General features: G+C 48.1%; 1 protein-coding gene across 15 annotated transcripts in view; it reads right to left on the reverse strand.

The window, feature by feature from the left end:
- CACNA1E (calcium voltage-gated channel subunit alpha1 E) overlaps window positions 1-14,576 on the reverse strand; it is a 498,756-nt gene that overhangs the window by 182,529 nt on the left and 301,651 nt on the right. For all 15 annotated transcript variants that reach the window (XR_005656965.1, XM_039881316.1, XM_039881318.1 and 12 more), the window contains 3 exons: window positions 9,017-9,120; window positions 7,770-7,922; window positions 6,470-6,651 (listed from right to left, as the gene is read on the reverse strand). Coding sequence is in view for 14 of the 15 variants with exons in the window: in XM_039881316.1 (XP_039737250.1) it covers window positions 6,470-6,651; window positions 7,770-7,922; window positions 9,017-9,120 (439 nt within the window). In the remaining variant the exon portion in view is untranslated. The remainder of the gene's footprint in view (window positions 1-6,469; window positions 6,652-7,769; window positions 7,923-9,016; window positions 9,121-14,576) is intronic.

Below are 14,576 nucleotides of genomic sequence, written 5' to 3' on the forward strand. Positions count from 1 at the left end.
CATGACAGCAGCTCTGGTTTGACAAATTATTATGATTTCAGGGTGGAGACAGCTATGGATAAGGAAGTGCGAGTGTGAGGGAGAAAGAAAGGGAATCGCAGGCCCCTCCCGCGGAGGAGCCGGGCTGCGGGCTGGGCTCCTGGCCCAGCGGGCAGGGCTCAAAAGCAGAGCGCTGCAGGGTTGAGAGTGAGGACAAGTAATTAACGGGGAGAACGGGCTGCCAAAGGCAGCAGCAGAAGCTGCAAACGTCAATGCATTTGAATGAAGAGTCAGACAGACCCTCCAAGGAGGAAAATGAGATTCCCGAGGACAATGCTGGTGAGGAAAGAGGGACGGCGTTGGGGCTGTCAGTCCCCAAGGGTTCCCCAAGTTCATGTTCTGAACTGGACTGGAGCAGGGCCAGGCGCCCAGTCTTAAGGGGCGCCGGAGGCCTGCAGAACCTTCTAGTCACAGTTACTCTGCCCAGGGGCACACGCACGCCTCACTCATTTACTCATTCTCCTTCCACTGGGGGCTGTTTGAGCATCAAATGAGAAATCAGGACATTTGGTTTCAAAATTCCCCTCCTATCTCCTCTATGCAAGAAGATAGGCTGCTCAGCTTATTCCACAGACGGAATTTGTCCGGAAGAGTCGAGAGTACATTTCAAAAACGGCCTACGATCCATTTGTTACCCCCTTCCCTTCCACGGTCTCCCCCACCTCTTTCCCTCTACCCAGCTCAAATTCCGCTGCCATGCTCAGAGCACTCTCTGGACCCTCCCTCGTTTCATCGTGCTCACCAGGTGAGAGCATTCTGGTAAAAGCCAACGCTCCTGCCTGAACCCACATCCTGCCTGAACCTCAGGGGCCGAACGTGACCAGAGGAAAATAGCACATTCAAGGGGCTCGCTGTAACTTCATCGCCACTAACCCCAAGCGGGTTCTGAATGCTGTCCTCCCCCACCCTTTGCTGATGACCTTGCTTCCTGTTTCATTGAGAAAACAGAAGCAACAGGAGAATTTCCAGAAGCTTCAATCACCACGTCTGCACGCCCACGTCCATGGTGCTGCGGCCTTCCATCCAGGGCTGTGGGTGAAGCACGGAGCTCTGGTCCACCTGGGCTCTGATGGGCAGAGAGTCTGTCCCCTCTTACCCGCCCTCAGAGGTGGCTCCACTAATTCCCCGCCCTCTCCGGCAGCAGCAATGACTTTTAACCTCCAATGGTTCATTCTCATCAGCAAATAAATGATATTTCTCCCACTTGCCCCGTTTTCTCTGCTTCCCTTTTAAACAAAATTCAACGTAGGTCTGTAGATGCTCTTTCCAAACCCCTCATAACCTTGTCCAATCAGGCGCTCGACTCCACTCCATCCACTCCCGGCCTCCGATGGAGAACTCACCGGGCTCGTCTGAGATGACCCACTGGGATGTGACTCGGTGGCTCACCTCCGTCTCCTCTCTCCTGAAGCGCTTTCTTCACTCAGCCTCCAGGATGCCACGCTCCCTGATTTTCACCTTTCCTCCCTACTGCTCCTTCTCAGTCTTCTTGCTGAGAACTCCTCAACTCACCGTCTAACCTTAGAACTCAGTTCTGGAACCTCTTCTCTTCCTAGAGTTAGACATTCACTTCCTTGGGAGTTTATCCAGTCTCGTGACCTTAAATACCATCTACACACTGAAAACACCCACATTTATATCTCCGGTCTCGGCTTCTACCCTGAAGTAATTTATCCAACTCCCTCTTGACACCCCATATCAAATAAAATCACAAATTCTTAATTCATGTTTAAACTCAGTTCTTAATCTTCCTCTCAACCTACTTCACCTCTCCGCCTTCATGGGAAAGGAAACAGACTACCTTCCAGGATCCACTTATCAGCCCCTTTGTATAAGACAAGCCACAGATGAATGAACACCGGTATCAGATTCCAAGTGCCATCTGTATTACAGGGTCCCAGACTCCTGCAAGGTCACAGGAACAGGGCAGTGCAGAAAGAGATGCAGAGAAAATATCAGCCTATTCTAGAACATGACTGGTCCTGGTTACTGGAGTCCATACACCTTACCAACCATACATCTGATCCCTAGTCAGCTGGTGCTCCTAGCAACATAAAATGATGGAAGGTTCCTGCTCCTTATTTGTCAAGGGGCTCTTGAGTAAGTTCTGTTCCCTGGGTGGGTGGAGGAGGTGGGGGCTGGGGAGACAGAATCAAAGATGAGTAAACACAGGCCCTAGCCTCATGGTCCCCAGAATCAAAGGCATTTGTAGATACCAGAAAATCCGAGGAGCTTCGGGAAGCTGGAGATGGCAGTTTTTCACCAACCCTTGGCTATTGTGTTATTCTTTCAACGTGTTTATGCATGACACACATAATCCAAATGTCAACAAGGCAAAAGTGAGTAGCTATTAACCATTTAACAAATATTAATCACGTGCAGCCGGGAGAAGGCAACTTAAAAGAGAGCCACAGGCATTTACAGACCAAAGGACTTCTGAGGAGTCGGGAAGACTCTCAGAAAGCATCCAGACGATAAGCTTCTCTTAACAAAAGCCGGTAAAGTCTATAAAAATCCCTTTCGCCCTAGCAGCACAGAGCGTCCCAGGCAGTCACAGCAGAGACAGCTGGCATACCTGCAAAGCGGGAGAAACAGTATGCCTCCAAGAAATGTCTGCATCTGCATTAGTTTATCAACACCGAGTGAGAAGAGAAATAGCTCAAACTACAAAAATACAGATGAAAAAATACTGGACTTTAAGAGAACAGCTTAAAGAAATCATAGAGACTGGGAATTTCTGCAACCTGCATATTAGTCCTGAAAACACAAACAGCAGAGGACACAAACCCAGAATGACAACAGAGAAATGAGACCAGAACCAGGAGAGAGCCAGTTCTCAGAGTCACATCCAGCTCAGATGAAGAAGATTGGAAGTGAATACCTGAGCCACAGTCACATTTGTAGAGTGAACGGCACTGATCAGAGGGAGAGCGTATTACACTGGAGAAGGAACGCCTATCCAGATTAGAAGGACATGAATTAAACTAGTAAGAATGGGGAAGAGTTTGCAAGTTGAGGAGACCTTTGGAGAGACAGTCAAAACAGGAAGCAGCAGCCAGCAGAACCAGAGACTGCTTTGCATTCTTTCTACCACGAGAGGGAGGGAAGCCAAGAATACAGTTGGAGTTTGACCAAGCAGAGTCGAAGTTTTGGTAGAGTAAATGGAGCATGCCCTGCCTATGGATCCCTCCCTGGCCCCTTACAGTGATGCGATATAATGAGAAAAGCTACATGCAAATGAAATTAATCATAACCAATGGCAGAGCACCACAAGGTCCCAGGAGGCATTTTGGAAGAGTCTGTGCAGCAGATACGAGATGCAAACACTAGGGAAGCATTTAAGTCGAATATGTAAAAGTAAAACTGAGTCCGCATACTTGAGAGAGCATCTGTGTACGGCGTAAACTCGAAGGTTCTCCTACTGGTTTAGGCAAAGCTGGTGCCAATAAATCTTATATGTCACTGAACACCACTGAACAGAAGAGGTGTTGGACTGGGAGATGCGGGCTCCCCTCTTCTTCGTGGTCTGTGTGAGTAAACACCGCGGCTGGACGAATTGGGCTTCCCAGAATGACTGGTAGAAAAAGAAATCAGCATAGTTCTATCTGCAACTTATCAGCGGCCCTAGTGATAACTAGCGCAGTGAAATGTGTCTATAGAGAGAAACACACATTTGTACATCATGTATTTATAATACTAAGCTGACCAGTTGTTCACTGTTAATTCCGGGGTGTACAAACGACTGCAATATGTATGCAAAATTTTGGCATTACAAAGTCCTGAGTTAAAAGAAGAAAAAATGCTCAGGCAGTACAGACACGGACTAGCAGGATCTGCAATTTTTCAGCCAAAGTGATTTTTGCTAAGCATCCCTCATCTCACACTTTCAATGGGCAAAAGTATATTGAAAGGAACGACAGGTAAATTAGTCTGCGATATTTAAATTATTTTCCTCCCTCTCCCTGACCCTCTTTCCTGTCTAAGCTGAGCGTTTAAATGTGGGTAAATTAAAAGCCTGTGTGCTGTGACTCCCCATCTCTCGTAAGCCCTGCGCCCGACAGTGGGCGTGAGGTCACTCTGCCCTTGAGCAGCCAGCCCCCTTTTGGAAACCAGCCCTACATCTCAACTAGTTGCCTCAAATCTGGACCACAGGAGTAGCAGGAAGCGTCTAGGAAACTGAAACCCAACGACTGAGGCGCTGGCAGTCGGGGGAGGCGCGTGTGGGGCCCTGGGAGCCCCTGCGATGAAAGGTTTCAGAAGGTCTGTGGCTCGATCTCTTCTCCTCCCCGCTTCCTTGGTGGCACAAAACCTGGAGCGAAGAGCGAGGTCACTGTCCCTTTGTGTGACCTCCATACCCATGCTGGATAAGCAGAGAGAGATGAGAATTTAAAGAGAGCACCGTGAGAGCAGCGATCGTGGCACCTTTTTTCTCACCTAGTTTCCCTAGTGCCTACCTGGCATGGTGCTTGACATACAGGAGATGCTCACTTAAGAAGAGGGAGGGAGGGAGGAGAAGAGGAGGAGGAAGGGAAGGAGGAGGAGGGACAGCCTAATTCAAGGGATGAGTGATTCTTCAGCTGTGTTCCTGCCTGTCTCAGTACCACCTGAGCCTTGGCTCTGGAGAACCAACAGGTCATGCCTTTATCTTCAAAAGCGACACTACACCTTTCAGGCTTTCAATGCATTTATCACATCACTTAGGTGACTCTACACGTATAATTGAAATACATCACTCCCAAAAGCCCCACAAGTGACACTAGACACTGTGGGGCCAGTGCTGTAATTTCCAGAGGTGCCTGGCTAATCTGAGTGACATGGCCTCAAGACATCCCTCACATCTCAAATGAGGAGTGACTGAATTCATCAGTCTTGCCTCCCTTCCCACCTTCCTGCCACCCCCCAACAACTGGTGAGAATCCCGGACTGTCTTCAAGGTTTTCCTAGGTCACACATAACCCCGGGGCTTGCTGGGCATAAGCTGGCCCTTGGGACATCTACACTGCCCTTTAGAGCTTTAGCATAACAGCCTGTGGCTCTTTCCTACAAAGCTCCATCCTGCTTTGCTCATCGTCCTATATGGGGATGGATCCAGGTTAGTAATGGACACTCACTGAGCACCTGCCTGCACAGGCTTTATGCAAATCCTGGCTCCTCAGGCATTACAGTCTGGTTGAGTCTCTCCTGAGACATAGCATTTACTTTCCCTCCAGTACAGATTATATCGAGAGCTCCTTCTAAAGGGGCCTTCAATAAGCCACCCTGTGCCCTACTCAATTTGTTCTATCCAGATAGAATCAAGGCAAAAGGAAACAGAAGGCACCTTGGGGTAAAGACAGGTAAGAGGAACGATCGTTGCAAAGGTATCTGCCTTGGGGTGGGCTGGCTGGATGCTCATGAGAGGCACAGACCTTTGTAAGCACCTGTTTACAAAGGGAACCTGCCCGAATGGCTTTGCCCACCTGGGCTCCTTATGCATCAACCCCTGCCCCGACACACCTCTCGTTTTAGAACTTAGACTTTGTACCATGCCTTTCATAACTTGCTAAAATCAGACTCCAAGAGCTGGAAGAGACTCCAGTGGTCACCTGTCTGACCTCCGTCCCCACGCAGGAATCCCCTAACATCCCACCAGGCAGTCAGATGGCCTTGTCTGATGCCCCAACTCAGAATCTTGCAAACCTGCCTGCTCATATGAGCCGCCAGCAGCACTTGTAAGAAATACAGCTCACCAACTATTCAAAGTGTCGCAAAATCAAAGCCTGCACAGAAAGGACCTGAGAATCTGAATTTTCACCAGTATCCCTAGTGAGTCTTACAATTAAGCATGTTTCTTATGTGCCTATAATGCAGTGGTTCTTGACAGTGGCTGAATATTAGAACCAGCTAGGAAGCTTTAGAAAAAATCAATGACAGGCCTTTACCCCTAGCTATTCCTACTTAATTTGTCTGGAGTGGTGCCCAGGAGGTGTAAATTTTTAAAGCTCCCAGCTGACTCTAATGTGCAGCTGGGGCTGAGAACTACTGTAATATCTTTCCAGACTGATGGTAGGCTCTCGGAAGACAGTAACCAAGAAATCTATACCTCTTGGGACCCCTCACTGAACTCCACCACCAAGTCAAACCTGCCGCAGAATGTACTCTGTAACTGCTGGGTTGATCTGATTTACCTAGCTATTCATCCACCCAACATGGGATGCAATTTTCTAACTGTGTGAAGAAGCCATGTCCTTCCATTTAGCAAGTGGCCAGACAGTGGAGGAACAGGAACTGCTAAGATGTCCCATGGCTGAGTACGCACACGCACACACACACGCACACGCACACGCGCACACACACACGCATATGCCCAGCCCTCCCTCACCCCAGACCAAGCAGCCCAAACAATGCCAGAAGCGTCACCGCGCAGCCGGCCCCCGCCAGCTGCACTCACGTTGTAGAGCACGGTGGTCCACCCTTCCATGGTGATGCACTGGAAGACGGTCAGCACCGCAAAGAGGATGTTATCAAACTGCGTGATCCCGTCGTTGGGGCCGATCCAGTCCTTGCATTCATAACCGGCCGGGCAGCCCTGCACGCCGCATGGGTGAGGGGGGTCGAATCCTTCTAGGATACCTGCAGACATGTTCGGAGGGTGCAGGGGAGGGGGAGGTAAACCACATGGTGTTCAGCGAGAGCTGGAAAGGACCCCAGGAAGCCACAAGCGCACAAGTCTGTTTCCCCCAGAAAGATCTGTCCTTTATCTCAGGCTCCTTCCCCTCTCTGGCTTCTCTAGACCACACAGACCATGTGTTCAACCCAATCTCCTCCGAAAATGGAGGCTCTCGTCCACATGGCCCCCCACTTTGTGCAGGCCATGGCCTCGACTATCATCAAGTACCAGGAATTTACAGGACTGGATCACATAGACAGGTCTGAGGTGAAGTCGGAATCTTACTGATCTTCTAGACTTCAGACTCCAGGATAGACCCTGAGTTTCTAGGTTTCTTGGGGACAATTATAAACTACAGTCCCTTTGGTGAGTCCTTACTCTTTTTTTTTTTTCCTGAGCCTAAATTCCTGGTATTGAATAAAAAACAAAATTTTTTTAAAATTCCAAGGTAAAGGGGGGGCCTACCTGGGCTTCTTCAACCTCTCCCCATGCCCTTTCTTCCTAGGGCACCCAACTCAACTTGAAAAGGAAAAAATGGGATGCAAAAAGACAAGAATTTGGGGCTGGTGCACCCTGCCAATCTCCCAAGCACCCCCGCCAAGCCAAGCTCAGAACTCCCTCAGGTCTTCCACGCTACGTGTGGGTCCCAGCACAGAGTGAGGAAGGCCACAGGATGGGCCATGGCTGAAGGGACCCAAGTCTCGACTCTGGACTCCTGGGTCTCACTGGCCCGTGGGCCAAAGAGGCCACTGTACAAAGGGTATTTCTTCAGACAGATGGTTTTGATGTGCATCCTGACAGCATTCTGCCATGGGGTGGGGGAGCCGAGACCTCCTATTTGAAATCCTCCGACTGCAAACCTGGGAGGTTATTTGCTTTGCGATGCAGTGTCCAATGGCAATCTTTTGTCTAGGCTAGTTGTGCCTCAAAAAGCTGCTGACCAGGAAGTTTCTGATTCTAATTCTCGACTTGGGATGCGACATACTTTTCCAAGAAACCTCTGAATGCCCTAAAATTACGCCCCCAGTGACCCAAGGGGAGAAGAAACGAGGAAGCAGAAGCCAGAAAACAGGGAGCCTACCTGAATTGTTCATGAAGCAGGCACGGTGCAGCTTCCCACTGTAGAACTCCAAGCCGATGATGGCAAACATGAGGATGGCAAAGAAGAGCAGGAGGCCGATCTGCAGAAGAGGCACCATGGCCTTCATGATGGACTTCAACACAATCTGCAGGCCTGGGGGAGGGGCGAGAACAGCAGGTGGAGCCTCACTCGGCACCATCGACAGAGCAGGCTGTTTCCTCTCTCCCAGGAGGAGAAGGGCCAGTCTTGGAGATTAGAACCACTGGTCCTGAGATGACAGAGGCGGTTCTCAATGAAGCGGGCCAACCACTGCCACTGCCACCTCCCCAGGGACCGGCCCCTTCCTCCTCCTCACCCTGATTTTTCACATCCCCATCACCCTCCCTCACTTGTTTCATCCCTGTTGTCTTCCAGGTTCCTCTTACAGATTCGACTTACTAGGATGTGCTTCTTTCCTGAAGGGAATTGGTCCTAGCCCTGCTAGACTAGAAGCCCTGTGACGGCAAGGACCAAGTTCACCTTCACCACTGTACCTGGGACCCCCCTCCCCAGCCTCTGTTGCAGGAGCACATAGAGTACAGCCCCTATTCATAAAATACCAGTCCTCTGGCCCAGAAATTGCACTTCTAGGATTCTAGCCTAGGGAAATAATCAGAGATTTGAATAAGATTTAAGTTAAAAAATGTTTGTTGCAGCACTATTTCTGGTTGGGGGGAAAAAAAAAACAACTGGAAATAACCTAAATGTCCGTCGACATAGCAACAGCTAAATAAGTCATGGCCCATATAACACGGACTACAATACAGACTTTAAAATCATATTTCTGAAATATTTCTAATGTCAGGAAAATCGAATGCTTATGACAGGGTCTAAAACTAGATATACAGTATGATCGCAATTATATTAAAATGCACAGGAAAAAAAAGGAATGCAAAAATATACCAAAAGTTATTTCTGAGTGAGAGGATAACAAGTACTTTCCATTTTCACTTTATACCATTTTCTTTACTTTCCAAATTTTTGATAAAGATATTTTTATTACCTTTAAATCTGAAAAAAAATAAAAAAAGCTGCTAAATTTAAAAATGAAATGCTATGCCACATTCTGCCTTCCTACTCTTTACTACCACCGGGGCTCCCTCCCAGGAGAAACCGTTTCTTGTTTATCCCACATTCTCTGAGACCCTGATCGAGTGGAGGACACGAGAAGAAATTTCTTAGCAAAGACAAAGAAAGGCAGTGCTCACTGGGAATCCCTGACACGAGCTTCAGGGGCCTGAGGACGCGCACGGCCCGGAGGGTCCTCAGGTCGACGTGTGTGTTGAAGTGGGTGCCCGCGGTGGCCAGGATGCTGCAGAGGGAGAGACAGAGGATCGAGGTTACCAGGGCCGGGCTTTCTTCCCCTGTCCCATGGGGGAAGCTGAGTTAAAGAAGAATCAGCCTGGAAAGAGCATCTCGTGTGCATCCGGGTGACCCAACTGCATCATCATTTTGGAATGTTAGTTCCAAATCACGAGTAAGACACAAGGTCCCTCGCATCTGTCCCGTCCCTGCCCTCAAACCTTGTCCCCTGCTCTCCGCCCCTTGCCGATCTCTTCTACCTTTCCAAACCTCACATATTTTTTGATCTCAAAATGTTCTTAGATTCCCCCGATTCTTCTCTCCTTCAGGGAATTTCTTTGGATTAACCACAATAAAGGCGCAACTCACTCTTTTCCATCTTGACACTTAGAATTTTTACTAAGCAAATCAATCATACTGATGCTCATAATTAGGGAATAATTATATTCCTTATTCACCGGTCCCCATTTGGTATTTTTATAATTATCCAAAATCACCGTGCGGCCTGAATTTGATTTCTTTGCTTCCATTTTTCTATCTTCCACAGCCATATCCAGAAACACACACACGCATATGAAAAAAAAAAAAATCTATAACAATCCTATTAGATTGCAAACACCAAGTACCTGGCCTAGACGTGACATTTTATTTCATATAATCCCATGACATTGCAGATACTTTGGAGAGACAAAGACACTTTCGTATTAATGAAAGAAAGAGCAGAAGACCAAGGGTCAAAAGAACTGAGTTTAAGTCCTGACTCATGCACTTGAGAACTGGGTGACCTGAGGCAAATCACTCAATGAGCCTCGCTACCCTCATTTACAGAATGGGGAGCACCAAGGCCTCGTGAGCAAAATAAAATGCATGGCATTGAAAACAAAGAGTGTTCTGTAAACTCCCAGCATTCAATCACCCTGAGGGCAGGGATTACAATTTGGCTCCCCCGTCCACCTGTTAGAAGTGGGGGCGACGAGATTCTTAGGATCCTTAAGGAAAAGGGCCCTGACCTGTGCATCCTTAAAATTCTGTGCCCACCACCGTCACCTCCCTCACCACATCCTGGAGAAATCCTCTGTTGTCTCACCTGTCTCCCTAGGGAGACCTCAAGTGGAAATACTAGGTGCTCAAGGAATGCTTGGGGGATCCAACCGCCCTGAGCAGAGGAACACGCATGCTCACGCAGCGACCAGACAGGCAGAAACGCCACAGAAATCCTGGCACTCGCCGCCGGAAAGGGCAGGTAGCACAGCTGGGACGCACTCCAGCCCACGTGGGTTTGAGCCTAAGGACACCCTGGAAACCTGTCCTTGAGCATTCTGGAGTCTAATGAGGATCGTCCCATACAGTCCTCAGCCCCCGCTCTCAAGCAGGTCCCACAGGACAGGGTCTGCCCAGTCTTCAGTAGGAGAGTTAGAGAGGGAGGGAGGGAAGGAGGAAGACAGAATGCACAGGCTTGCCCCCGCAAGACCCTCGTCGTGAAGCACATGCAGCTCCCACAACTCCGGGCCTCGGATGTAGTGGGCCCAGGGCGGGAGGCGGGCGAAAGTGAACAGCAGGAAGAGGCCCTGGGCCCCAGTCTGGGGGAAGTAGACAGATACAGGAACGACATAATTACAACTGACTGCGAAGGGTGTCACGACACAGGAGTTTACAAAGTCTAAGAGAATCAGAAATGCTGCAGTGACAAATACAGTGCTTACTACCTGCCAGCATTTTCAAATGTCATTGCATGAAATCCTCAAAAATATCCTAGTGCCTCCATTTCATAAAAGAGGAAATGGAGGCCTAGAAAAGAATTAAATGGCTAATAAATGGCACGATGAGGAATTACAGTCAGTTCTCTTCTGCTATCAAAGCCAAAGCTTTCCTGGCTCTGCCACCGGGCCGTGCAGTGTCTTCTCATCCCGCATGGCCCCACGGTTCCTTAGTCCAGGTGTTATTAAACACCAAGGCCATAGTGTTTGGTCCCCCAAAAAGCCATGAACTTGGTCCCCTTCATTCCAAGGCTACAAACCATGACCACCCACGGACTTGCCACTCATCACTCTCAAGGCTCCGTGCACCTCAGGTGATGACTGTCACAATATCTATGTGTACAGCCCTGAAGAGACACACACGTGCCACGAAATCAGAATGAGGCCACTGAGGACAACTCCAAATCTGAGTCAGCAAAGGCCTAGGCCCTCAGCTGGCCCAAGAGGAACACACGTGCGCTCTTCAGGGGTGGACGGAGGCTGTTGACCATTTCTGCTGTCACCATGAGCACACAGCCAGGGCAAGCTCGGCACAGAGGGGTGCTTCATGACTACTTTACCCCTAAAGCAGGAGACAGGCAGAGTGCAAACCCGAACCTCTGCGCGCCCAGCGAAGGCGCGGTTCGACACGTGCTTCTTGCAGGACGCCATGGCTCAGCCCTGCTCCCACCATCTTCGCCTCTGCTTGTCAGCAGGTGAGAAGAGAACGGAGGCCGCTCTGATCCCGAGGGTGTGGCAGGACCGTCCCCTCAGGGGCATGGCGGAGCAGACGGCTCTGGGCAATTGCAGTCAGGCAGTCTCTCCCCAAGCCAGTCACCCAACCCTGCAATCCTTTGGACCTTGGGCTCTGTCTTAGCATACCTGTCAACCCAGGTCTAAAACCGTCTTTTTCACAGGAGTATTTATTTCACTGTACACTCCTCATGGCTGAAAATACCCTGAAGCATAATACAAATATTACACTAACATTACCCACTGTTGATCCGAAATTCAAATTTAACTAGGCATCCTGTATTTTCATTTGCTAAATTCGACCACTCTACTTAAGGGGTGAGCAGAAATGACCAGGTAGAGAGCTTCTCTCTCACATGTGGCCTGGCCCTAAGCACATATGCAAGTTCTCTTCTGAGAAGAGACACAAGCCAGGGATCTGTTAGCATTAGGCCCAGGATTCCCTCCTCAGATCCAGAAGTTACCTGTTTTGTCACTGCCCATATAAATGCCAAGGGAAAACCTTTTTAGCATTCGAAAGGAAAGTTGTTCGCATGTATGCAAAAAAGGCTGATTAACACTAGCAAAGCATGTTAGGTATTTAACCAGCTCGTATTATAAGGAGATTGAGAGGAGACAGGAATATAATTCAAGTTGGATTTCCACCACAGAATTGAGTCAGGGTATCATTTTCACAGGTCATCGACGTGTTACACCTACTTAACAGTGTCCCTTGGTGGTTGGTCCCTTCGCGTCTTTTACTATTTTACCCCCAACGAGGCACCAAAGTCTATCATCTCCTTCCTGTAACACATCTCTTGGACACGCCTCTCACTCTCCAGCCTCCCTCCTGCCTAGAATGTCCCTCCCTTGCCTCATTCCCCTGCCTAAATAATGTGATCCAGACTCCAGGGACCACCAGGCAGCTTACCTGTTGGAGAAGGTCTATAACCAAAAAAGACTTGAGGATTCAGAGAAAGTAGTGAAGCGCATGCTTTTCAGTCACACCGGCTGGTTTCAAATACCAGCTTCACCACTCGCACTGTCTGGCCTCAAGCAGTGGCCTCTCTGAGCTATAGTTTTCTTATCTATAAAATGGGGACAGTGCCTTCCTAAGACGGTTGATGTAAGCAATGATTTTCAATCACTTTTTGACCAAAGCCTGTAAGTAAGAAATATATGTTACATCACGAGCCCAGGTGCACATACATATACAATTAGATAATGCTTTATAAAATAATACTCTATATTTGATACATTTTTTTCTCTCCGGTTCTTTCTATCTTTTGTTTAATGCTGATTGCAACCAACTAAATGGATTTCATGACTCTCTAATGGGGCTGACCACAGTTTGAAAAACCCAGGTAGAGAAGCCAGCCCGTTCTCTCTAAGCAGACTGCTCTAAAAACGGACGAGATGGACCAACAGGAAGTGCTGCCTCTACAGAGCCATGTGGCTTCCTGATGCCTGCCGAGAATGACGAACACGTTTGCCTTAAAAGGTTTTTCGCTTTTCTAAGAACTGCAGACAACGCATTCGCATTCGAGGAAAGACCCTGTCTCCTCCTATGGTACCTGAGTAGCAACAGCATCTCTTTCTCCTCTAGGATAGGCAGTCTTAAAGAGATCACATACACACCCACTGACCTCCAGACCATCACGAGGCAGCTGTTCCTGGTTGGTTGGTTGGTTTTGTGTGTTTTAGGCTTCTGTCTGAGCTAATTCATGACCAAAGTGGAACACTGATTTTCTTCTAAGTCCATAGCAATAAAAAAAATTTTATTTTATCTTTTATGACTACAGCAAATTATCTTATAGTTTAAGTTAATATTTGATAGCTTTTTAATTACCTATTTTTTCTTTTTTTTTTTTTTGGCCCTCCACCCTTTTTTTATTCTCATCTCCCTACTCCCTATACTTTGTCAACCATTTATTTAAAAATAAATATATTAATATTAAGCCAAGAAGCCCTAATATTTCTTAGGAGGATGAGAAGCAGGTTAGATCAAGTTGTCCCTTTCCAATAGAGAAGATCCATGTAATTTCCAAGAGGGAATAAATGGTCCTATATTTAACAAAGGTAAGGCAACCCTTTCTGGAATTTAAAATGGGGTTCCTAACTAAGTTTCATGAGAATCTTAGTGTATATGAAGTGATCCCAAAATATACCTTTTGAGGAGCAGAAAAATCATAGCCAAAAAAGCCCCTTTCTTTTCCTACCAAAAGAAAATTCAGCAATCAAACCATGTCACACCAATGAGAGGAGGCTGTAGGGACATTTGAGACCAGATAACTCTTGGTTGTGGGCGGCTATCCCGTGCACTGCAGCAAGTTCAGCAGCACCCCTGGCCTCGGCCCCCCAGGTGCTGGTAGCCACTCCTCCAATCCCCTCCCCATCCCTCCAGACACAGTAAGGATGGGTGGAAACCGACCGTCATTCCGGTCCAGGAGATGATGACGATGAATGCGATAAAAAGAAAAATACCTCACTATTGTTTTGCCGCTTCCAGAGCCCTGTTCCACACAGATATCATCATCTCCTGCCTTATGTGTCCAGAGAGAGGAGCTGGCTAGCCCAAGGTCACTGAAATAGTAAATGGTCAAACTGAGACTCACATCCAGAAATTTAGATTCCAAATTTGGAGAGCTTTCAGTAGTTACAAAAGATGATAGTTAATAGCTAGAAATCTATCCCGGAGGCCTATATATTTGACAAATGCCTTCTCGAGGACGGCCACAGAGCTGGTCCTCTGCAGAGCCGTACGGTGTCCTGTGATTGCAGCGTCATCTGAATATTACCAAAACCGTGCTTCAGAGAGTTGGCAAAGAAGGAGAATTGCTGGAGAGGGAAATCCCACATCATGAGAACTTGCAACATAAATACGTGTTCTTTGAGTTGTTTTTCTAGCCGTGGTGAGGGATTTCTGTTGATGTACCACCCACACGCTTTCCCTCCCCAGGTCTCCCTGAGGACCAGGAACGGGCATTTGTGAGAAGGC

This window comes from Pteropus medius, unplaced genomic scaffold (assembly GCF_902729225.1).
Source record: "Pteropus medius unplaced genomic scaffold, Ma_sr-lr_union100, whole genome shotgun sequence".
Lineage (NCBI taxonomy): Eukaryota > Metazoa > Chordata > Mammalia > Chiroptera > Pteropodidae > Pteropus > Pteropus medius.